This window comes from Tamandua tetradactyla, chromosome 7 (assembly GCF_023851605.1).
Source record: "Tamandua tetradactyla isolate mTamTet1 chromosome 7, mTamTet1.pri, whole genome shotgun sequence".
Lineage (NCBI taxonomy): Eukaryota > Metazoa > Chordata > Mammalia > Pilosa > Myrmecophagidae > Tamandua > Tamandua tetradactyla.
This window is the reverse complement of record NC_135333.1, coordinates 64,732,229-64,758,919: the sequence shown is the minus strand read 5'-3', so window position 1 is coordinate 64,758,919 and position 26,691 is coordinate 64,732,229. Positions and strand designations below refer to the sequence as shown.

Below are 26,691 nucleotides of genomic sequence, written 5' to 3'. Positions count from 1 at the left end.
AGTTTTTTTGAGAGCGCGGAAAGCACGTATGCAGAGGAAGGCAGTGGCTGGGTCTGGCATGGTAATAACAGCAGGATGGAAATCCAAGCTTATTTCTCTGTTGGTGAGGCTCCTGGAGCTGGCTGGGAATCTGCACTACCCTGCAGTTCTAGTCTGCAAGAAGTCCCACCCTCTCAGTAGCTTCTGTTTTTGGTCGTCCCAAATAGTCCAAACGTTTAAGTTCTCAATTATTATCTTTTCAGTAAGCCTGAAAAGAGACTAGCTGTCTCTTGAAACCACATGAATTTGATTAAAACAGAGCCATGTGAAACTGGGTTTGTATTCCTGGTTCTCCTCTATTAGCTATGAACAGTGATTTAACTTCTGTAAGTATTAGTGTCCAGCAGCTGTATCCTTACAGTGTGGTATGAATTAAATAAGATAATAAAAGAATAAAGGCCTGTAGAAGGTTTGATCATAATACATGCTCAGAATTTGTTAGGCATCTTTGTTTTTCCCTTTCCTCAATATTTCAGTAACTTTTTGGTTATGTAGCTCTGTTAGTATTAAATTGCCCTAGGTTTGTGGTCACTCTTCTTTGTAGTAATCCCTCCATTTCCACAGTCCTTTTAACTGCTCCTAGAACTGGAAGAATATTGTGGCAACTGTCTTTCTTTCCAAAATGGAGTGACACTGTGTGTCACTTGTTTTGCTGAGGCCTAAGTAGTGAAAATCCGAATGGCTGCTAGATTAATGATACTTGTACTTAGAAGGAAGGCACCAGGGATGTAGCTTAGAAAAGTGACTTCCAGAGGGAGAAGTATGGGAGCCAGGATTGGAAATCCGGTCCTTCAAATGGTGATTAAAGGAAGAAAGAGTATAGAAAAGCTATTTCAGAGAAATTAGGTTCAGACAAGGAGAAAAATAAAGATGATTGAGCAGAGGAGCTCTTGTGAGGTCTTGGTGCGGCAAGGAGTTGGGAAGCTGTTCTAGCCAGGCGTTAGTTGCTGCAGAGAGCTCATCCACTCCGGAACCAGATAGAAAAGCTCTTATTTCTTGAGGCCAGTAAAATTATCAGGAGGGGACCCTGGTTTGTAATGGAAATGGAGAATACAATGAATAGAGATATATGTAAAATCTGGATGTATTTGTTGACTTGTATCATCTAAAATTACAAGGTATACTTGTGATTCTCTGCCTGTGTAATGATCTTCCAAGTTTTCACAACAAAATAAAGTGAAACGTCTTTGGCAGGCCAGTGCTGCATTGCAGAGATGTGGGAGAAGAATTCTGCAAAAGTAATTACAAGGAATATCCTTGATTTCAGGGGCATGCATCTTTGAGAGGAAATCTCGAAGTCTTGTGTAGAGACATTCTCAAGGTATCCAAGCAATAGTGAAATGGCAGGGGGAGTTTCTGTTTATGGGCTTTCCTATATTGTCTGCTGGTATGATAGACAGCATTTGATTCTAACCATTTTTAATAAATGTTCCTAGATGGGTTGCATGATTTTTATGACTTCATGAGGGTATGCAGAGGATGGAGAGAACATGGCCTCTGCCAGCACAGAAACTGTACAGCCTCAGGAGAAATTCCATAACAAGTGTAGAGATTACTCTTAGGTACCGCTCTAGATTTCAAGCTGTTCTTCATGGCTCCTCAGAGAACCACCAGATTTATTTTTTTTCCCCAGGACCATGGCTAATAAAACCCAGGAGGTTGGTGGCATCCAATTCCCTTTTCCCTATACACCATATTCCATCCAGAAAGACTTCATGGCAGAGCTATACCAGGTGTTGGAGGCTGGCAAGATTGGGATATTTGAGAGTCCAACCGGCACTGTAAGTATGAATTGGCCGGGCCTAAGAAGGGTACTCAGAGACAACTTAAAGGCAGACATACTTGGTTTGATGTTTCTCTCTATAGGGATTTTATAGTTTTAACTTGGGAAAGTAGTTTATTTTTAATAGTCACTTGTCCTATTAAATAGTTAGATACAGGCCCAGGGTCTGACAGCAGTTAGGCCAAAGGCAAGTGAGAATTTGCATGGCGGTGAAAACCATGACCTATAGCACTGAAACTTTCCAAATTTCTTATGCGTTTGGACACTGTTGAAAAATATTAGAAATTATTTTGCTTTCTTCACAGATTAAATATCTTGTTTTAATCTCCAGGAATGAGGCTGCTGAGCAAGAGGGATCCAGTTAAGGGCCCCTAAGTTTTTCCTTCCTGGAAATGAGGGAGGAATTTATTGGAGGTTGACCGTTGAGGATGAGTAGGGCTACAGTGTATGGTTCCTAGCTTGTCTGCTGCTCTGTGCTTGCTACCTTTTATCGCAAATACTGTGTGATGGGAAACTGTATGTGTTTATGTGAAAGGCCTCCACTAGGCTGCAGCCTCCTGGAGCATGGGGACCTTGTCTTCCCCATCTCTTTGTTCCTGTCATTTATCAGAGCATTGCAGATTTGGCCTAGAGGAAGACCGAATGTGTGTGTTGAAGAAAGAACGTGACTCATTCCTTCTTTTCCACTTGCTGATGGATCTGTGTCACTCTCTTTTGAGATGACACACAAATTTCCTGGGACATAAGAGTGCAGACCATGATACCCTCTTATTATGTTTTGTTCTTTCATATACAGTGAGTGGGAGAGAATAAGTTCTTCTCACTCAGAGAGTGCATCGGGAATGTAGTGTTTCCGTGGCTGCTGTTGAGAAGCCCACTAGAGAGCTGTCTTTCAGTCCTTTGTGACCTAATCTTACCCTACTCCAAAGTTTTCCGGATCTTCTTTATCCTGTATTCTGAAATTTTATACTGATGGGCCTGATGTATGTTTATTTCCTTGTGGGCACTTGATGGGCCTTTCAGTATGAGAGCTTAAAGCTTTCAGTTTTGAGAAATGTTCTTATGTTTGATAATATTCTTCCTTGTGTTTTCTTCCCAGTGCTCCCACTTACTGGATTTTTGGGTCTCCTGGTTAATCATATAATCATTTTTCTTCTAATTGGCTATTTTGGGGGATACCCTTCCCTGGAGCCTCCCCATTCCCCAACCCCGCCACCTCGATTATTGTTTTGTTTCTTTGTTTTTTGTTTTTTGCATGGACAGGCACCAGGAAACCAGTTTGTTTTTATTTTAAATAATTGTATTTTCTAGACGTTTGTTTGACTCTATTGCCCAGTCTTTGTATTCAGTTTATTTCTGCTATCATGTCTTTAGTATTCAAGAACTTGTTCTTATCCTCTGCCTTTTTTTTTTTCCCAGTAGTATCCTGTTCTTGTTTTATGGAAACAAGATCTCTTATTTTTCTGATGACATGAATCATAGGATTTAAAATTTTTTTAAAATTATTTTTAACTTTTTATTGTACTAACAAATATTTAACTCAAATTTCCCCATTTTAATCACTTTTAAGAGTACAATTCACTAGAATTAATTTCATTCATAATATCTTATCACCATCACCAGTATCCATTACCCTAACTTTTCCATTACCTCAAACAGAAATACCATTAAGCATTAACTCCCTCTTCCTGCCCCAACCACCCCTCTCTCAGCCCCTGGTAACCTATAATGTTCTGTGTCTACAAAGTTTACTACTTCTAAGTATTTCATGTAAATGAGATCAAACAATATTTGCCTTTTTTGTGTCTGGCTTATTTCATTCAACATGATGTCTTTAGGGTTCGTCCATGTTGTAGTGTGTACCAGGACTTCATTCCTTTTTATAGCTGCATAATATTCCCTTACGTGTATGTACCACATTTTGTTGATCCATTCATCTGTTGATGGACACTTGGGTTGCTTCTACCTTTTGACTATTGTGAATAATGTTAATGTAGACATTGGTGCATAAATACTGTTCAGATCTGTGCTTTCATTTCTTTTGGGTATATATCAGAGTGGGATTGGTAGGTTATATAGTAAATGTATTTCCAACTTTCTGAGAAACTATCAATCTGAGGATTTCCACAGTGGCTGCACCCTTTTACAGTGCCACCAGCAATCTATGAGAGTTCCTGTTTCTCTATATCCTTACTAAAATTTCTTCTTCTTCTTTTAAGCAAAATAGAAGTTTATTTCTATGTAACATAACTGCCTGAGGTTGGCATCCTAGGCTCATAGAATGACTCCATAGTATGGGGACCTGAGATCCTTTATCTTGTGACTCTGCCATTCTCAGCGCACAGCTTCTACCTCATGCTTTAACACAGCTACTCCAGCTTCTGTCATCATGTCAGCACTCTGTCTTGTGGATTCTGTTTAAAGAAACCACTCAAAAGTTGGACACATCATTTATAGTCACATCTGTTAGGCGGAATCTAGTTACAATGGCTGTTAAGAGAAACTAGGAAAGTTAGGTTTTAGTTGGATAGCCCCCACATCTAGTTTAAATATCTATTGCTAGGGAAGAAGAGAGCAGCTATTCAGAAAAAAAACTGGTGGTCTCTGCCATAGAAATTTTGGTTAAGGAGATTTTTTTCAATACCCTTCAAGTAACATATTTTTTTTCCCCTCAAAATACTTAGTAAATACTCTGGAGATCACTCTTATGCAAGCTTCAGTTAGACATTGCTACCTACCATAATTTGCCAAACCCTAACCAGAGGCATTTCTGCAAATCCTAAAGAAGACATAGGGTGTTATATAAGATTCTACAAAGGTTCCATGCACTGTGGTAACTTTCCAGAAACCTACAACTTACAGATGGGTCCCTGGACCAGATAAATCCTGAAATGTAGAGGAGCCAACCTTTCTGAAACATCAGCTAGTTCCATCCCCCTATCCCTTATTATCAAAAGTCCCTTCCAACATGGTAAAGCTAGAATGGGCATAGCCCAAGTACCCTTAAAGAATGGGAGAGAGATCAGAGGTGATGGTGGAGTTATACAGAGAAGGTAGGGTTTAACAAATGAATATGATTTCTCATTATTATATTGGTTTTTTATATTACTGATAATTTCTTTTAGTTTCCTGAATCTTAGAGCAGCTAAAATGGTGGAATTGCAACACAGACCAAACTCTGATATCTGTTCTACAGCTAATTGTTGCGATGTGCTTTGAAATGTATTGCTTTTTTGTATATATGTTATTTTTCACAAAAAAGAAAAGTTGATTATGATGATTAAAATAATATTTAGTATTTCATAAGAAATATTGGTTGAATGACAAGGCACTAGGCTTTATATTATAATGCAGATATCTTGTTTTTAAAAATGCAGAGAAATTGAGCTTTTGATTACAATTCTATCTTAAACACATGAAATGTCAGTATTCACAGTTGATTAAAGAAGAAACCAATTTTTGTTTATTTGAATTTAAGTGGGCAATAAATAATGATGCTGGGAGGAATAAACATCTTTATTCTTCATTTTCTGTAATAAAACTGAAGCTGGCATTGGGCCAACTGGTAAGGTTCTCTGGGCTCAAAGCAGGCTAAAGCATCACTTACAGAGGGATTATTCATAAAGAAGTTTGCTTAATGAGTGATTCCCAAGGAAAGGCCATTGAGGACTCCAGTTTACTGTAAACTTTTGGTGGCTATAATACCCTAGGTAAACCTGCTGGAAAAAATTATTCCCCTTAATTTACCAAACTAATAAGTTAATTTAGTTTTTCATTCCCCCTTTTCTTTGATTTTTTCAAAAAAATATTTTTACTGAGAAATCTTCACAGAAATGCATTCAATACATGGTGTACAATCAGTGATTCACAGTATCATCACATTGTTGTGTATTCATCACTATGATCATTTTTAAGGACATTTGCATCACTCCAGAAAAAGAAATAAAAAGAAAAAACTCACACATACCACACCCCTTACCCCTCCCTCTCATTGACCATCTACCCAATTTATTTTAGCCTTTGACCCACTATCATTTATTTATATTTTATCCATATTTTTTTACTCATCTGTCCATACCCTGAATAAAAGGAGAATCAGACACAAGGTTTTCACAATCTGACAGTCACGTTGTAAAAGCTATATCTTTATACAATCACCTTCAAGAATCAAGGCTACTGGAACACAGCTCAACAATTTCAGATACTTCCCTCTAGCCAAGCTACTCCAATACACCGTAAACTAAAAAGGGTTATCTGTATATTGCATAAGAATAACCTTCAGGATAACCTCTCAGCTCAGCCACTGAAACTTTGTCTCATTTCTCTGTGCCCCCTTTTGGTCAAGAAGGCTTTCTCAGTCTCTTGATGCTGGGTCCCGGCTCAGCCCGGGATTTCTGTCCCATGTTGCCAGGGAGATTTACACCCCTGGGAGTCATGTCCCACGAAGGAGGGAGGACAGAGAGTTCACCTGCCAAGTTGGCTTAGAGAGAGAGGCCAGATCTGAGCAACAAAACAGGTTCTCTGGGGGTGACTCTTAGGCATAATTTTAAGTAGGCTTAGCCTGTCCTTTGCAGGAATAAGTTTCATAGGAGCGAACCCCAAGATTGAGGACTTGGCCTATTGATTTGGTTGTCCCCACTGCTTGTGAGAATATCGGGAATTCTCCACATGAAAAAGTTGAATATTTCCTCCTTTTCCCCTATTCTCCTAAGGGGACTGTGAAGATACTTCTTTATTCACTGCCCAAATCACTCGGATTTATCGGGGCTTCACACTAACCTGGTCAAAACAACAAAATCTTACACTGTATTTGAGATTCCATGTGCTTACGGTGTTCAGTTAAACTGACCATAGAAGTTAAATTAGGAAATGCACTACTCAAAATATAAATTTTGCAGCAAATAAACATCTTTAGTCTCACATATAAGTTGAAGTTTTAAAATATGGACCATAAAATCCTTTACTCTGTATTCTTATTTATCATAGTCCTATCCAGATCAGCTGCATTCATATTTCTACTCGAAGTCTGATCACTTTTTTCAACTTTTTAAACAGTTCTTTTATGGGGTGCTGCTGACTTTCATAGCTTCAGAGCTCTAACTCTGAGTCTCAGGTGTCACATAAATACCCAAAGTTTCTGATAATGACCATGTTATATACAAACAGCTCCGTATCTCAGAATTTAGAAATAACAGTTACAACTCGTGAATATATGACTGCTTGAGAGCTTACGATTTAGGAGACTTTACAGTAGGCCCCAACCTGATAACCCATGTTTTCGACTTCAGTTCCCTGACTTTTTATATTATAGTTAGTCCATACGATTAAGGCATGGTAATATTTGTCTCTTTGTTGCTGATATTTCATTCAGCATACAGTCCTTAAGCTTCATTTGCCTGGTTGCATGCCTCACAACTTCATTCCTTCATGAGGCTACTCAGTAATCCATTGTGTGTATACACTGCAGCTTCCCCTTTCATTCCTTAGTCATTGTACCCGCAGGCTGCCTCTATTCATTATGGATCAGGAGCACTCCCTCCAAAAACACCAGTGTGTAAATGTCCATTCCTGGCCCCACACTCAGTTCCTGGAGGTATAGATTCAGGATCATATGGCAAACCCACCTCTAGCCTCCTGTGGAACCACCACACTGCCCTCCAGTGAGGCTGCACCTCTCAGTTTCCCAACAGTGAATAGGTACATCTCTTTCTCCACATTTTCTCTAGCACTTGTTTCTCTCTGTTCACTTTTTTCTTTAATACTTTTTATTGTTAAATGTAACATATATACAAAGAGAAGAAAGAAAAATCAGTGATTTTCAAAGTACAGTTCAACAAGTAGTTACAGAACAGATTTCAGAGTTTGTTATGGGTTACCATTCCACTATTTCAGATTTTTCCTTATAGCTCCTCCAAAAGACTGGAGGCTAGAAGAAGAAAAATTTTTTTCTTCTTTGTGAAAAATAACATATTTACAAAACAATAAATATCAAAGCACATCACAACAATTAGTTGTAGAACAGATTTCAGAGTTTGCCATTGGTTATAATTCCACAATTTTAGATTTTTTACTTCTAGCTGCTCTAAGATACTGGAGACTAAAAGAGATGTCATATAATGATTCGATTCAGCAGTCATACTCATTTGTTAAACCCTACCTTCTCTGCATAACTCCACCACCACCTTTGACCTTTTTCACACACATTTAGGCTATGGCCATTCTAAATTTTTCATGTTGGAAGGGGCTGTCAATAATATGGGATAGGGGGATGGAACTAGTGATGTTCTAGAGAGGCTGGGCCCCGTAGGTTTCAGGACTTATGTGGTCCAAGGATGCATCTGGAGGATGTAGGTTTCTGGAAAGTGATCCTTTTTCTACAAATATGTTACCCTTAGTCTACAAATCTTATATAATGCCTTAGATGTTGTTTAGGATTGGCAGGCGTGGTTTTGATTGGGGTTTGGCAAGCTATGATAGGTAGTAATGTCTAACTACTGCTTGCATAAGAGTGACCTCCAGAGTAGTCTTTCAACTTTATTTAAACTCTCCCAGCCACTGATACTTTATTAGTTACACCTTTTTTCCCCTTTTGTTCAGAATGAATTGTTGATCCCACGGTGCCAGGGCCAGACTCCTCCCTGGGAGTCATCTCCCCCACTGCCAGGAAGACTTTCACCCCTGAATGTCATGTCCCACATAGCGGGGAGGGCAATGATTTCACTTGCAGGGTTGGGCTTAGAGAGGGAGAGGCCACATCTGACAACAAAAGAGGTCCTCCAGAAGTAACTCTTAGGCATACCTATAGGTGGGCTAAGCTTTTCTGCCAAATATGTAAGCTTCACAAGAGCAAGCCTAAAGATCAAGAGCTTGGCCCCTTGATTTGGGTGTCCCTAATGTTTGACACAGTATCCAGGGTTTACCCGGTGGTAAAATTTAGTAGTTCCATATTTTTTCTCCCATCCCTCAACGGCCTTTGCCAATACTTTTTTTTTGCCAATACTTTTGTTTGTTTGTTTTTTATATTCATCATCATGATTATTCCTTAGAATATTCGCATCAATTCAGAAAAAGAAACAAAAAGGAAACAGAAAAAAATTCATACATACCATACCCCTTACCCCTCTCTTTCATTGATCACTATCGTTTCAATCTACTAAATTTAGTTTAACACTTGTTCCCCCTATTTATTTTTAATCCATATGTTTTACTCATCTGTTGATAAAGTAGATAAAAGGAGCATCAGACACAAGGTTCCCACAGTCACATAGTCACATTGCGAAAGCTATATCATTATACAGTTAACTTCAAGAAACATGGCTACTGGAACACAGCTCTACATTTTCAGGCACTTCCCCTAACCCTAACCTTAACTAAACAGATGATATCTATTTAATATGTAAGAATAATCTCCAGGATAACATTTTGACTCTGTTTGGAATCTCTCAGCCATTGACACTTTCTTTTGTCTCATTTCTCTCTTCCCCTTTTTGGTCTAAAGGTTTTCTCATTTCCTTGATGCTGAGTCCCAGCTCATTCTAGGATTTCTGTCCCACGTTGCCAGGAAGGTCCACACCCCTGGGAGTCATGTCCCACGTAGAGAGGTGGAGGGCAGTGAGTTTGCTTGTCGCATTGACTGAGAGAGAGAGGCCACATCTGAGCAACAAAAGAGGTTCTCTGGGGGTCACTCTTAGGCCTAATTTTAAGTAGGCTTGACCTATCCTTTGCGGGGTTAAGTTTCATGTGCACAAACCCCAAGATTGGAGGCTCAGCCTATTGCTTTGGTTGTCCACACTGCTTGTGAGAATATCAAGAATTCTCCACTTGGGGAAGTTGAATTTTCCCCCTTTCTCACCATTTCCCCAAGGGGACTTTGCAAATACTTTTTTATTCACTATTCAAATCACTCTGGGATTTATCAAGGCATCTCTCTGGACAAACCTACAAAATCTCATGCCCTACTCAAGGTTCCATGTCCTATAGTGTTTGATTAAGCTGTCCACATAAGTTATATTAGGAAATACACTAGTCAAATTATAAATTTTGTACCAAATAAACATTTTTCTTTAGTCTCAGACATAAGTTGAAGTTTTAAAATATAAATTGCCATCTATTTTCAACACCCTGCAGTATTAACATTCCTTTGTTCTTCCTCATGCAAAAACATTTTTAAATTTGTACATTGAGCCACTATCATTATTCACTCTGGGCATTCCTGGATTATACCATCTGTCTTTATTGTCTATCTTTCCTTCTGATTTCATTTGTGCCCCCAGCCCTCCTCCCTCTATCATCCTCACATTCAGTTTCATTCAGTGTTCTAACATTATTGTATTACAGTTAGGTATTATTGTGCTATCTATTTCTGAATTTTTACAGTCAGTCCTGTTGCACAATCTTTATCCCTTCAACTCCAGTTACCCAATATCTACCCTATTTCTATCTCCTGATGGCCTCTTGTTACCAACTGAAATTCTCCCAAGTTCATTCACTAATGTCAATTCATATTGGTGAGAAATACAGTATTTGTCCTTTTGTTTATGGCTACTCTCACTCAGCATAACGTCCTTAAGGTCCATCCATGTTGTTACATACTTCATGACTTTATTGTGTCTTATAGCTGCATAATATTCCATCATTTGTATATACCACAACTTGTTTAGCCGCTCGTCTGTTGATGGACATTTGGGCTGTTTCCATCTCTTGGCAATTATAAACAATGCTGCTGTAAACATTGGTGTACAAAAGTCAGTTTGTGTCCTTGCCCTCATGTCCTCTGAATAGATACCTAGCAATGGTATTGCCAGGTCATATGGCAGTTCTGTACTTAGCTTCCTAAGAAACTGCCACCCTGCCTCCCACAGCAGTTGTACCATTTGACATTCCTACCAACAGAGGATAAGTGTGCCTCTTTCTCCACATCCTCTCCAGCACTTGTTGTTTTCTGTTTTATTGATAATGGCCATTCTAGTGGGTGTGAGATGATATCTCATTGTGATTTTGATTTGTATTTCCCTAATAGCCACGGAAGTTAGCATCTCTTCATGTGCCTTTTGACCATTTGTATTTCCTCTTCTGAGGAGTATCTGTTCAAGTCTTTTGCCCATTTTGTAATTTGGCTATCTGTCTTTTTTTTATTGAGATGAACAATCTCTTTATATTTTCTGGATACTAGACCTTTATCTGATATATTGTTTCCAAATATTGTCTCCCATTGTGTAGGCTATCTTTTTACTTTCTTAATGAAATTCTTTGATGCATAAAAGTGTTTAATTTTGAGGAGCTCCCATTCCTTTGTTTCTTTCTTTAATGCTTGTGCTTTGGGTGTAAGGTTTAGGAATCCACCTCCTATTATAAGATTTATAAGATATTTCCCTACATTTTCTTCTAAAAGTTTTGTGGTCTTAGATCTAATGTTTAGGTCTTTGATCCATTTTGAGTTATTGTTTGTATAGGGTGTGAGATATGGATCCTCTTTCATTCTTTTGCATGTGGATATCCAGTTCTCTGGGCACCATTTATTGAAGGGACTGTTGTGTCCCAGGTAAGTTGGCTTGACTGCCTTATCGAAGATCAATTGTCCATAGATGAGAGGGTCTATATCTGAACACTCTATTCTATTCCGTTGGCCAGTATATCTGTCTTTATGCCAGTACCTTGCTGTTTTGACTGCTGTAGCTTTGTAATATGCCTTAAACTCAGGTAGCATGAGACCTTCAACTTCATTTTTCTTTCTCAGGATATTTTTAGCTATTTGGGGCACCCTGCCCTTCCAGATATTTTTCTATTTCTGAAAAATAAGTTTTTGGGATTTTACTTGGTATTGCGTTGAATCTGTAAATCAATTTAGGTAGAATTGACATCTTAACTATATCTTGTCTTCCAATCCATGAACATGCTGTGCCTTTCCATTTATTTAGGTCTTCTACAATTTCTTATAGTTTTCTTTGTGTAGGTCTTTTATATCTTTAGTTAAATTTATTCCTAAATATTTTATTCTCTTGGTTGCAATTGTAAATGAAATTTTTTTCTTGATTTCCCCTTCAGATTGTTCATTGCTAGTGTATAGAAACACTGCAGATTTTTGAGTGTTGATCTTAGAATCTGCCACTTTACTGTACTCATTTATTATCTCTAGTAGTTTTGCTATGGATTTTTCGGGGTTTTTGACATATAGGATCATATCATCTGCACACAGTGAGAGTTGATACCTTGTATTTCTTTTTCTTGTCTAATTCTCTGGCTAGAACTTCCAACACAATGTTGAAAAACAGTGGTTGTAGTGGACATCCTTATCTTGTTCCTGATCTTAGGGGAAAAGTTTTCGGTTTTTCCCCATTGAGGATGATGTTAGCTGTGGGTTTTTCATATATTCCTGTTATCGTATTGAGGAAGTTTCCTTCTTTTGCTATCCTTTGAAGTGTTTTCATCAAGAAAGGATGTTCAATTTTGTCAAATACCTTTTCTGCATCAATTGAGATATCATGTGTTTTCTCTGCTTTGATTTGTTGATACGATGTATGTTCTAGTTTGTTAGCTGCTGGAATGCAATATACCAGAAATGGAATGGCTTTTTAAAAAGGGGAATTTAATAAGTTACAAATTTACAGTTCTAAGGCCATGAAAATGTGCCAGTAAAAGCAAGTCTATAGAAATGTCCAAACTAAGACATCCATGGAAAGATACCTTGATTAAAGAAAGCTGATGAAGTTCAGGGTCTCTCAGGTGGAAAGGCACACGGCAAACATAGTCAGGGTTTATCTCTCATCTGTAAAGGCACATAGTGAACACAGTCAGGGTTTCTCTGTCATCTGGAAAGGCACATGGTGAACATGGTGGCAGCTGCTGGCTTTCTCCCCAGTCCTCATGCTTCATCAAGCTTCCTGGGAGGCATTTTTCCTTCTTCATCTCCAAAGGTTACTGGTTGGTGGACTCTCTGCTTCTCATGGCTATATTGTCCTGAAGCTTTCTCCAAAATACTTCTTCTTTTATAGGATTCCAGTAAAACAATTAAGGCTCATGTAGAATGGGTGGAGACACATCATCTAATCAAGTTTAATACCCATACTTGATTGAGTTACATCTCCATGGAGATAACCTAATCAAGTTTCCAGCATATACTGCTAAATAGGGATTAGAAGAAACCGTTGATCTCACAAGATTGTTTAGGATTAAAACATTGCTTTTTTTTTTTGCATGGGTAGGCACCAGGAATAGAACCCGGGTCTCCGGCATGGCAGGCAAGAACTCTGCCTGCCGAGTCACCATGGCCCACCTAAAACATTGCTTTTTTAGGGTACATAAATCATTTCAAACCAGCACGTGTATTACATTAATTGATTTTCTTTTGTTGAAATATCCTTGCATACCTGGAATAAATCCCACTTGGTCATGGTGTACAATTCTTTTAATGTGCTGCTGGATTTGATTTGCTAGTAGTTTGTTGAGGATTTTTGCATCTATATTCATTAGAGAGATGGGTCTGTAATTTTCTTTTCTTGTGGTGTCTTTGTTAGACTTTGGTGTTAGAGTTATGTTGGCTTCATAAAGTGAGTTAGGTAGCTTTCTCTCTTCTTCAATTTTTTTGAAGCTTTTGAGCAGGATTGGTACTAATTCTTTCTTGAACGCTTGGTGGAATTCACATGTGAAGCCATCTGGTCCTGGACTTTTCTTTTTTGGGAGCTCCTTGATGACTGATTCCATCTCTTTACTTGTGACTGGTTTGTTGAGGTTGTCTATTTCTTAAGTCAGTGTTGGTTGTTCATGCCTGTGTAGGCATGTTTTCTTATCATGAAACAGTGCTGTAACTACTACTACAAGGATTATTTGCTCTTCTAATTCTCTTCCTCATATTTTTAAAGTGTGTATTTCTGCTTTTCACTTTTTTAAGCCATTTTATTGAGATATATTCATCATATTATCCATCCAAAGTATACAATCAGTGGTTCACAGTACTGTCATATAGTTGTGCATTCATCACCACGACCAATTTTAGAATATTTTAATTACTCCAAAAAGAAGCCAGAAACATGCCACACCCCTTACCCACCCTCCTCTATTATTGATCCTTAGCATTGGTGTGGTACTTTTGTTACTGCTGATGAAAGAATGTTAAAATATTACTGTTAACTATTATCCATAGTTTACAGTAGGTGCATTCTCTGTTAACTTCTTGTAACACTGTATGTGCATTTGTTGTAGATCCTGAAAGAACATTTTTTATTTGTACTATTAATCACAATCATTGTCCAGTACATGGTTCAATGTTTATACAGTCCTGTATTTTATTTTCTACTTTTCCTTCTAGTGACATGTATGACTCTAAACTTCCCTTTTAACTACAATCACACATTATTCAGTAATATTAATTACACTCACCATAATATGCTACTATCACCTCTATCCATTTCTAAACGTTTAAATTCAACCTAGTTAAAATTCTGCACATATTAATCATCCACTCCCCGTGGTCTAACTTCATTCTATCTCCTGGTAACCTGTATTCTAGATTTTAACTCTTATAAGTTAGTTAATAAGTATACTGATAAGAGTTAAAATCTAGAATATTTAGTGAGATCATAAAAAATTTGTCCTTTTTCTCTAACTTATTTCACACAACATAATGTCCTCAGGGTTCATCCATGTTGATGCATGCTTCAGGACTTCATTCCTTCTTACTGCTGAATGATATTCCATTGTATGTATATGACACGTTGTTTTTGTATCCATTCATTGATTGGTGGACACTTGGGTTGTTTTCATCTTTTGGCAATTATGAATAATGCTGCTATGCATATCGGTGTGTACATGTCTGTTCTCATCCTTGCTTTCACTTCTTCTGAGTATATACCTATTAGTGGGATTGCTGGGTCATGTGGCAGTTCTACATTTAGCTTCCTGTGGTACTGCCAGACTGCCACAGGGGCTGTACCATTTTACATTCCCATCAGCAGTGAATAAGTGTTCTTATTTCTCTACATCCTCTCCAACACTTGTAGTTTTCTCTTTGTTTAATAGTGACTGTTCTAGTTTGCTAGTTGCTGGAATGCAATATACCAGAAATGGAATGGCTTTTAAAAAGGGGGAATTTAATGAGTTGCTAGTTTACAGTTCTAAGGTCGATAAAATGTCCCAATTAGAAATGTCCAATCAAAGGCATCCAGGGAAAGATACCTTGGTTCAAGAAGGCCGATGGAGTTCAGGGTTTCTCTCTCAAGTGAGAAGGCACATGACGAACACAGTCAGGGCTTCTCTCTCTCGGCTGGAAGGGCACATGGCGAATACAGCATCATCTGCTAGCTTACTCTCCTGGCTTCTGGTTTCATGAAGCTCCCCGGGAGGCGTTTTCCTTCTTCATCTCCAATGGGCTCTCCACTTCGTGGTGCTGCAGCATTCTCTGCTCTCTCTGAATCTCTCATTCTCCTCTTTTATAGGACTTCAGAAACTAATCAAGACCCACTCAAATGGGTGGAGACATGTCATCCCCTAATCCAGTTTAACAACCACTCTTGACTAAATCACATCATCCAGGGAGATAATCTCATTACAGTTTCAAACATACAGTATTGAATAGAGATTATTCTACCTTTATGAAATGGGATTTATATTAAAACATGGCTTTTCTTAGGGGGCATACTTCCTTTCAAACCAGCACAGTGACCATTTTAGTAACCGTGAAGTGATATCTCATTGTGGTTTGGATTTGTAGTTCCCTGATAGCTAGTGAAGCTAAGCGTCTTTTCATGATTTTTATATATTTTTTAAATGTTTTGTTGTATTGACCTGTGTACATATCAAAATTTCCCATTTTAACCATTTTCATATGTATGATTCTGTGTATTAGTTACATTTACAATATTGTGCTACTATATTTACAATTTACCAGTATCCATAACTCTGTTTTTAGAAACATAGCTATCCTAATGGCTATATAGTGATATCTTATTGTGGTTTTGATTTGCAGTTCTCTACCGTGTGATGTTGAGCATTTTTTGATGTGCTTATTGACCATCTGTATATCCTCTTCAGAGAAATGTCTGTTCAAGTCTTTTGCCCAGTTTTTGTTTTTTTTTTTTACTTTATTTATTGTATAGTATAACATATACACAAAGCAAAGAAATAAAAAAGCAATAGTTTTAAAAGCATTCTTCAAAAAATGGTTACAGGACAGATCCCAGAGTTTGTCATGGGCTGCTGTACGATCCTCTCATGTTTTTCCTTTTAGCTGTTCCAGAATATAGGAGGCTAGAGGGCTTACGTACTTTTTCATCATCACAATCAACTTTTTTTCCCTTCTTTCTTTTTTTGTGAACAATAACATATATACAAAAAAGCTATAAATTTCGAAGCATAGCACCACAACTAATTGTAGAACATATTTCAGATTTTGACATGGGTTACAGTTTCACAATTTTAGTTTTTTACTTCTAGTTGCTCTAATATACTGGAGGCTAAAAGAGATATCAATTTAATGATTCAACATTCATATTCATTTGTTAAGTCCTGTCTTCTATGTATCATTCCACCATCACCTTTGATCTTTCCATACCTCTCTTTGAGGTTGTTTGGGCTATGGCCATTCTAAATTTTTGATATTGGAAGGGTCACTAATATTGGGTAGGGAGATGGAGCTATCTGATGTTCTGGAGAGTCTGGGATAGGTTTCAGAACTTATCTGAACCAGGTACCCATCTGGAGGTTGTAGTTTTCTGGAAAGTTACTTTAGTGCTGGAACCCTTGTGAAATCTCATATATCGCCCTAGGTGTTCTTTAGGATTGGTTGGAATGGTCCTGGATGGGGGTTGGCAGGTTATGATAGGTAACAAGGTCTAACTGAAGCTTGTGTAAGAGCAACCTCCAGAGTAGCATCTTAACGCTATTTGAATTCTCCCTCCCACTGATACTTTCACTTCTTTCCCCCCTTTTGGTCAGGATGGAATTGTTGATCCCACGGTGCCAGGTCTGGATTCATCCCTGGGAGTCATCTCCCACATTGCCAGGGAGACTTTCACTTGACTTTTTTGGGGGGACCTCTGGTTGTCACCTTCTGTAGGATTTTCCCTGGAGCCATTTAGTTTCTCCTGAGAAGGCTCCTCTAAACTCTTCCTTAGTGGGGACAGTCCTGAAGGCCGGTATTCTTGAAGCTGCTCAGGAGAAAGTGCTTCAGGTGTCTAGTCTTTCATTTCATGCTGGCTTTCAGTCTGGTGCCCTCTGGATTTTAGAGCCCTTTACTCTGTTGAGTGAGTTACATTTCTCTTTCTGCTTTCCAAATCTCCCAAAACTTCTAGTTGCCCCCTCTTCCACTTTCTTTGTTTTTATGGGTTTAAAGCCTTTATGTTCCTTTGGTGTCTTTTTAATGTGTTTTGGAAAGGAATATAGGAGGGCATGTGTTCATTCTGCCATGCACCAGAAGGCCCACCCCTTTCTCAAGTTGCTCTCTTCCTTTGGCTTCAAGAGACTGCATTCCCTGTGGAGGGCCTCTCCCCCTGCTCTGGGACTTTCCTTCTCAGCTCTCTGCCCATTACACGTGTCCTCCTTTTCCACAGCCCTTCATTGTTGATGTCCTTATTTCTGTGGCCTCCTGTTATTCTTTAAAGTCTCTGGGTGATTTCACCTCGATCCATTGCACCCATGACTTCATGAACCATGAGCCAGTAAATTTCTTTTGTTAAGCAAACCCTTTGTATGATATTTGTTTTAGTAGCCAAGAAACTGAAACAGTAACAGAAAATAACATTAAAATAACATTGCTCAGAGCTAGGTGTTTGTTGGGTACCTTTTTAAATTTATTTTATGACTAGGTGAGCCTATGGTTATATATCCTTTTAAAATTTTCCAAAGTAAATTTTTTGTCTTTGTGTTAGAGCATACCTATAATTATTTTTAGATAATAACCTTGACCTTACCCTGAGAAAGTCCCTTAGCTCGCTACCAAGGGAAGGCACTGGCTGTCTAACCAGGCATCTGTCCCTGGGCCATTGTTACAGGGGAGTATCTTACCTGTCCCTAGCTCACTAACTGCCATAGGTGATGGTTTTCCACATCACAGGCAGCACACAGTGGCTCCCTCCTCCCCCACCCTGGTCCGACCAGGGAGTGCTTTCTCAAATTCTCAGCCATTCAGTATCTGTCAAAAGCTGAAGGAAATGGTATATGTGGGGGTTTTCTAAAGATGTATAATCCTTCCACTCTTCAGAAGTGTCATTCTGTCTCAGGATGTTTCAAGTATCTGATGAAAACTATGGTCCCTCTTCCAAGGATAATATAATAACTTTTTAAATTAAAAGCAAAAATAATAGCGAACTCCAATTGTTGTTATACACCAGGTGTTCTAATCTTGGCACAGGATATGTTAACTTAATGCTTGTAATGACTCTACAAGAAAGGTACTAGTTTTGTTATTCCCATTTTTGTATATGTGGGAACAAGCCCAGAGAGGTTAGCCTAAGGTAACTGAGCTAGTTAGCTGAGTAGCTGGTGTTTGACCCAAGCCGCCTGGCCCCAGGATCTGGAGACCTAATCACTGTGTTCTGTGGTTTCTTCTGCCCCTAAATGCAAGCATGTGCCATTTACTTACAGTTCATTCAAGGGTTAGGTTCAGAGCCCTGCTCTAGATGCTCTCAGACCCTCCCTGGGTGAAGCAGGCCCAGAGAGCTAACTGCCTGGACCCAAGGGTGTTGGTTGCTTGAGAGACTCACCTGAACTGACATGTCCTTTGGATCTGGAAAAAGCAGCCTGTGAAACTCACTGCTGTTCCTTCTCTACAAGGACCTCTAAGGAAAATTCGTTTAGGTCTTTATATCGAGAATTGTGTTTTCCAGAGATTTTTTTTTTAATTTTCAAAACTAGAACTCATGTGATTGATGAACTTCTATCAGCAAGTTAGTTGTATTAAAGGTTAGCCAAATTTGTGGTCCCTGCTAGCAAGTATATAGGATTTTATACTATGCATTTTTTGGCCTTAACTCTTTTGGGGAATATTTATCTAATTTCCTGCCTTCTTCCAATTATGTTAACTTACTCAATTTGTATGTAACCTGATAAACTCCCTTAAATTCTTTTAGGGGCAGTGAGCTCTGTAAGAAGCTCTTTCTTGCTTCTTGGGCCTAATCATTATTTCTTTCTTCTTCTCATTTTTACTGGCTGTTCTACTGCTAATTCTTTTCCTTTCCTTTCCCAGTCTGGTCTTAGACTTTCTTCCAATATTTAAAGCCAGACCTTCTCTGGAGGTTCATTGAAATGGAAAAAGATTATTTGGAAACCTTTGTTTTAGCCTCTATTTCTGAAAATCATTTTTCTTTTTATAGGGAAAATCTTTAAGTCTCATTTGTGGGGCTCTCTCCTGGCTCCGTGACTTTGAACAGAAGAAGCAACAAGAAGAGGCTTGTCTCCTTGAAACTGGAACCATCCCCTTAAATGATGGAAAGGACAAGCCCCCATCTCCCTCCTGGCAGGAGACCTCAAGTAACCTGGGGACTGCTGGAGAACCTGACTGGGTTACTCAGTTTGTGCAGAAGAAGGAAGAAAGGGACCTGGTGGACAGACTGAAGGTGAGTATCTGTGGTAACAAGAAGTGTGAATGACATTCTTAGGATTCTTCTGGGTTCATCCCAGAGACTTAGGCTTCATGTGCTCTTCCTTTGCCTTTTTGCAGTGCCTGTAAGCTCTCCTGCCAACTGTCTTGCATTGATGGTGCTGCCCATTACTGTCTTATTTGAGCTGGATGTCAACCGGCCTTCTTTAGACAAGGGGTTGATGGTTCCCATTCATTTAACCCACCTGGGGTGGTGGATGCAAATTTAGTTAAGGATGAATTTGATTGAGAATAGGTGGCTTTGTGAGGGAGGACACAGACTTTCTGTATCAAGCAATGGGCCTGCAACTTGGAAAGCTCAGGGCTGGGAGGAGGCTGACTCATGTAATGGGGCTCCCAGCTGAGCAGCCCCAGACAGTCTAGGGTGGCCTGGCTTTGGGCTTCCTGTAGGAGTTTCCTTTATGACTGTTTCCCCCTTTAGGAAGAGCAGATCAGGAGGAAAAAGCGAGAAGAACGCCTCCAGCAGATTCGCCACAACTCACAGCTGAAGTATGCAGCCAAGCGTGTGGTGAGTGTCACCCTGGAGGGGCTGGGACTAAGACCAGACAGTGCCTGCTGCCCAGGGTGCTATCTCCTATGGGTTAGTGGCCAGGACCTCAGTCTCCTTTCTGACCCCCACCAACTAAGTTCTCATTGCCCAGTAGTTAGGCTGCTCAAGCTGAAGCATCAAGACCTGAAATTAGATTCCTTCTCCAGGAAAACAGTAAGGCCTGAGTGCAGGTTGTGTGTGTGTATGTGTGTGTGTGTGTTGTCCTTGGTGCCTTCAGGCTGACTTTTGAGGTGGTGGAGGCACCAGAACTGAGATTTCTTTCTCCCTTCCCACCTCCAACACTTTCGTGTAGAGACAGGAAGAAGAAGAAACTGAGAATCTCCTCCGCCTCAGCAAGGAGATGCTGGTTGCAGGAGCGGAAACTGAGCAACTCACACACCTGGAGTCTGGAGAGGAGGAGCTGGTGCTTGCCGAATATGAGAGTGATGAAGAGAAAAGAACAGCCAGTGGGTAAGACAGCTGCCTTTGCTTCCCCCACCCCAGTCCCAAACTTCGGGGCTTCCAGGAGGCAGTTCCTTCCCTCTTGCCCGAGAAGAGGCAGGTGTTCTGTCACTCCTAGGGACCTGGTGGGATGGCATGTCTCCCATCTTCCAGGCTCTGAGCCTTATTCTCTGCTAGATCATTCTTGGAGCACATAAGTGAGGAGGACTGATAGCCAGCCTTTGCTCTCTGCCAGGCACCACCTTATGTGCTCCATGGGAATGAACTCGTGTTCTCACAACAGCCCAGTGCTAGCAGTGACGTCTTTCTCCACCTCAGACATGAGAAAGGTGCACAAAACAAAGTGATCGACCTGGGCAGGACCACACAGTGGGAAGCCAAGTTGCTGGGGCTTGAGCTGACCAGTTTCTTAACTCCCAAACTATGCTGTGTAAAGTGTGGGATGCAAACTGCCAAGGGAGAATTAGCCTCAGGCTTTTTGTTGTTGTTGTTTTTGTTTTTTCCTACTGGAAGGTTCGTAGGTGTTTACTACATAAGATGTGACCTATGGGGTGAATTAGAAAATACAGAAGATAACAGCTGGATCATTTACAATCCACACTTCCTGCTCACAAGATCTTCCTCTTTCATTCATGCTTTAATTTTTTTTTAAATGGTTTTATTGAGAAATATTCCCACACATAACAGTCCATACATAGTGTACAATCAGTGGCTCACAATTTCATCACATACTTGTGTATTCATCACCATGATTGTTTTTTAGAACATTTGCATCACTCCAGAAAAACAAATAAAGAGAAAAAAGCAAAAACTCATATATACCATATCCTTTACCCCTACCTCTCGCTAGTATTTTCATCCACCCAATTTATTTTACCCTATGTTCCCCTATTATTTATTTTTTATCCATATTTTTTACTCATCTATCCATAACCTGGATAAGAGGAGCATCACACACAAGATTTGCACAATCATTCAGTCACATTGTTAAAGTTATATCATTATACAGTAATGTTTAAGCATCAAGACTACTGGAATACAGCTCAACAGTTCCAGCTACTCCCCTCCTGCTGCTTGAATACACCATAAAGTAAAAAGGAATATCTATATAATGGGTAAGAATAACCTCCAGGATAACCTCTTGACTCTGTTTAAAATCTCTCAGCCACTGAAATTTTACTTTGTCTCATTTCTCTCTTCCCCCTTTTGGGCAACAAGGCTTTCTCAATTCCAGGTCCTGCCTCATCCTGGGAATTCTGTCTCATGTTGCCAGGAAGGAGGGCAATAAGTTCAACTGTCGAGTTGTCTTAGAGAGAGAGACCACATCAGAGCAACAAAAGAGGTTCTCTGGGGGGTGACTCTTAAGTCTAATTTTAAGTAGGCTTAGCCTGTCTTTTGCATGAATAAATTTCATAAGGGCAAATCCCAAGATTGAGGGCTTGGCCTATCATGCTTTAATTTCACAAATGGCTTTTGAGTGTCTGCTCTAGGTGTGGACCTGTCCAGGTGCTGTAAATGTAGAGACGAGTAAGGTAGACATGGCCTCATCCCTCGGAGAGCTTATGTTTTAGGAGAGGGGGGCAGATGATAAAACACAAAAACAAGGAGCATTTATGTGAAATTAGTATATTTACCTGTGAGGAAAATAAAACAGAGTTATAGGAATAGAATAATGGGGTGCAAAGTTAGTAAAAGAGGTCAGGAAAGACCCATTGAGGAGGTAATCTTTGAACCAGGACATACAGAATAAAAAAGAGCTGTGGGAAGACTTGAGAGATGAGATTTCTAATCAGAGACCTGCAAGTACAGTGGTCTGGACACAGGAACAAATTTGGTGTGTTTGAGGGACAGAAAGAGGACACAGCTGCCAGAGTGAAGAGTGAATGAGGGAGAGAGAGAAAAGGCAAGAGGCAAACAGACAATTCTACAAGCCTCATGGGCCACATGAGGAATTTAGATATTATTCTCAATGCAGTGAAAGAGGCTGTTGGAGGGTTTTGAACAAGGAGTAATGTGATCTGATTTAGGCTTTAGAAAGGTTCCTGTGGCTTTAAAGTTCAGTGGCCTGAACTGCTGGAGGAACATCAGTGACAGGACACAGAGCACCAGTCTGGACCAGGTGGACTGGCTGAGACCCCACACAGAACTGTAAGTCTCCCAAGCCATGGATGCTGGCACCCCTCCCCAGTGGACAGGGCAGGCTAATTTCCTGAGGGGTAAGGAAACAGACTTTACTAGCAGCAAGGGCTAAGCTCAGCCAAGCTCTAGTTGCAGAATTAACAAATTCTGACTACTCAGATTAGGCCCCCAGGGCAGATAAATCTGGAATAAGTACTGAAAGTATTAGGAGTTTTTGTCCTGGTCTAGAGGGGACAGGGCTGACAAAAAAACCAAAAACAAAACCACAAACCCAGAGGCTTTTTGAGTCAGACAGCACAAAATATTGGAAAAGGGCTGGACCCCAATTACAGGGGACACATACAGCCAGGAGATACATAGGGCCACAAACCAATTTAAGCTCTTGATTGACAAACCTGAGGAACAGGGATCTGGCTCTGAAAGGAGGCTTTTTTTCTACTCCTTAACAGCTCCTTAGATGGAACTGGAAGCATTCTCGGGCACCAGGGATTGGAAAACTGAAGCAATTAAAGCCATCCAACCTCACCTCTATCTCAACCACACCCCTGGCAGGGAAACTTTGCTGAAATTAAAGGCACCACATGACTTTACACTGGTGGGAAGCTGCTGGCAGATGAGTGCCACATGTTGGACAGCACAAGAAAAGCACAAAGTCTGCAGGCTTCATAGGAATCCTGCTGGGTCTCACCCTCAGGGAGAACTGATGCTGGCTACTCTTTTCTTCTGAGACATGGGCCTCTCTGGTCTGGGAAAATCCAACTAGGGGCATAGTATCTGAGGAGGAAAAAAAAGGCCCCATATAGGCAGAACAAGAAACAAAAACAAGAACTGAAAAATTCTGATCAGTTAAACAGAACCTATGCTAGAGGTCTAGAATATGTTGACGTGAATGCCAAAGAACAGATAGAGCAAAGCCATCCAACAAGAAAACCCTAGGTAAAAGATTGAAAACATCCTCCAGAATAAACTAATTAAGGAAATTAAATGCCTAGATGCCACCAAAAAATAACGAGTCTGTCATGGCCAGGTTCATGTGTCAGCATGGCCAAGTGGTGGTTGGGCAAATGCTGGCCTGTCTGTTGCAATGAGGACATTTCATAGAGTTAAATCATGAGCACATCAGCTGCATCCACAGCTGATTCCATTTGTAATCAGCCAAGGGGTGTGTCTTCTGCAATGAGTGATGCTTAATCTAAGCACTGTGTGTTAGTTAGATTCAGTTGTCAACTTGGCCAGATGCGCATACCTAGTCTAGTTGCTGCAGACATAAGCCAACAGTACATGAACCTCATCTGTTGCTGATTACATCTGCAGTCAGCTAGGAGGCGTGTCTGCTGCAGTGAGTGACGTTTGACTTAATTGGCTGGTTCTTAAATGAGAGAGAGCAATGTAGCCCAGCCTAAGCAGCTCAGCATTCCTCATCTTAGCACTCGCAGCTCAGCCCAGGCCTTTGGAGATGTAGAAAGAAGTCACCCCGGGGAAAGTTGTTGGAACCCAGGGGCCTGGAGAGAAGACCAGCAGAGACCATCCTGTGCCTTCCACATAAGAAAGAACCTCAGTGGAAAGTTAGCTTCCTTTCCTCTGAAGAACTAACAAAATAAATCCCCTTTTATTAAAAGCCAATCCGTCTCTGGTGTGTTGCATTCCGGCAGCTAGCAAACTAGAACACACTGGAAGCCTTTTAAGGAGAATTCAGAAGAGACAGGCTCTTCTTCCTGCTTTGGCCGGTGAGCCTCTCCTGTGGAGTTCATCCAGACCCAGAATCGTCAGCTTCACAGCCTGCCCTGCAGATTTTGGACTCTGTGTTTCCATGGTTGCATGAGACACTTTTATAAATTTTATATTTGTGTTTCCTGTTGATTCTGTTTTTCTAGAAAACCCTAACTTTACAGTTGTACTAAGAAAATTGAACATATGGCCTAGCCCAGGGAACAGATTGACATTTCAAGTGAGATAGAGGACTAATTCAAGTTGTTTTAACAGAAATGCAAAACTCATCAAAAATTAAATCAACAAGTTGAGGGAGGATATAAAGAAGACACTGGGTGAACAAAAAGAAGAACTCAAAAGTTTGAAAACACAAATCACAGAACTTATGGGAATGAAGGGCATAATAGAAGAGATGAAAAAAAACAATGGAAACCTACAATGATAGATTTGGAGAGAAAGAAGAAAAGATTAGCAAACTAGAAGACTGGGCATCTGAAATCCAACACACAAAAGAAAATATACGAAAAATAATGGAAAAATATGAGCAGGGTCTCAGAGAATTGAACGACAACATGAAGCGCACAAATATACGTGTTGTGGGTGTCTCAGAAGGAGAAGAGAAGGGAAAAGAAGTAGAAATACTAATGGAGGAACTAATCACTGAAAATTTCCCATCTCTTATGAAAGACATAAAATTATAGATCCAAGAAGTACAGCGTACCCCAAACAGAAAGATCTAAATAGACATACCCCAAGACACTTATCAGACCATCAGATATCAAAGAGAAAGAGAATTTTGAAAGCAGCAAGAAAAAAAATCCATTACATACTAGGGAAGCCCAATAAGACTGTGTGTGGATTTCTCAGCAGAAACCGTGGAGGCGAGAAGGCAGTGATATGATTATATTTAAGATTCTAAAAGAGAAAAACTGCCAACCAAGAATTCTATGTCCAGCAAAATGGTCCTTCAGAAATCAGGGGGAAATTAGAATATTTTCAGACAGACAATCACTGAGAGAATTTGTGACCAAGAGAGCAGCTCTGCAAAAGATACTAAAGGGAGCACTACAGACAGATAAAAAAAGGCAGGAGAGAAAGGTCTGCAGAAGAATGTAGAGATGAAAACTATTAGTAAAGGTAAAAAGAGAAAAAAATAATATTAGATATGACACATAAAATCCAAAAAACAAAATGGTAGAAGAAAGTACTGCCTTTACAATAATGACATTAAATGTTAATGGATTAAATTCCCAAATCAAAAGACATAGACTGGCAAAATGGATTAAAAAACAGAATCTATCTATGTGCTATCTACAGGAGACTTATTTTAGACCCAAGGACAAAAGTGGTTTGAAAGTGAAAGGCTGGGCAAAGATATTTCATGCAAATAACAATAAAAACAGAGCAGGAGTAGCTATACTAATACCTGACAGTATTCAGATATTCAATATGTAAAAATATTCAAATGTAAAGTAATTAAAAGAGACAAAAAGGACACTATATATTAATAAAAGGAACAGTTCAACAAGAAGACATAACAATCAAATATTTATGCACCGAGCCAGAGTGCTCCAAAATACATGAGGCAAACGTTGACAATTCTGAAGGAAAATAAAGACACCTCTACCATAATAGTAGCAGGAGATTTCAATTTCCTGCTCTCATCATTGGATAGAATATCTAGACAGAAGATCAGTAAAGAAACAGAGAATTTGAATAATATGATAAATGATCTAGACATAACAGATATTTACAGAACATTACACCCCACAACAGCAGGATACACATTTTTCTGAAATGTTCATGGATCATTCTCAAGAATAGGCCATATGCTGGGTCACAAAGCAAGTTTTAATAAATTTAAAAAGATTGAAATCATACAAAACACTTTCTCAGATCATAATGGAATAAAGTTGGAAATCAAAACCAAGCAGAGGACCAGAAAATTCACAAATATATGGAGGCTAGACAACACATTCTTAAACAACCAGTGGGTCAAGGAGGAAGTTACAAGAGAAATTAGTAAATATCTTGAGGCAAATGAAAATGAAAACACAACATTTCAAAATTTGTGGGATGCAGTAAGGAGAATTTATTGCCTTAAATGCCTATATTAAGAAGAGCAAAAATTGAGGAATTAATTCTTCACTTAGAAGAACCAGAGAAAGCACAGCAAACTAACCCCAAGCAAACAAAAGGAAAGAAATAACAAAGATAAGAGCAGAAATAAATGAAATTGAAAACAGTTGAGAAAATCAACAAAATACAGAAGCTGGTTCTTTGAGAAAATCAATAAAATCTATGGACCCTTAGCTAAGTTGACAAAAAAAAAAAAAAAAGAGGGAGGATGCAAATAAAATCAGAAATGGAAGAAGAGACATAACCACTGATCTCGTAGAAACAAAGGACGTAACAAGATGCTAATAAACTACACAACAT

At 39.5% G+C, this 26,691-nt stretch overlaps 1 protein-coding gene across 1 annotated transcript in view; it reads left to right on the top strand.

Moving 5' to 3' along the window:
- Nucleotides 1-26,691, top strand: part of DDX11 (DEAD/H-box helicase 11) — a 52,429-nt gene that overhangs the window by 1,709 nt on the left and 24,029 nt on the right. The window contains exons 2-5 of the mRNA XM_077169658.1: nucleotides 1,673-1,820; nucleotides 19,126-19,368; nucleotides 19,834-19,920; nucleotides 20,255-20,412. Coding sequence (XP_077025773.1) covers nucleotides 1,677-1,820; nucleotides 19,126-19,368; nucleotides 19,834-19,920; nucleotides 20,255-20,412 — 632 coding nt within the window. The 5' untranslated portion in view covers nucleotides 1,673-1,676. The remainder of the gene's footprint in view (nucleotides 1-1,672; nucleotides 1,821-19,125; nucleotides 19,369-19,833; nucleotides 19,921-20,254; nucleotides 20,413-26,691) is intronic.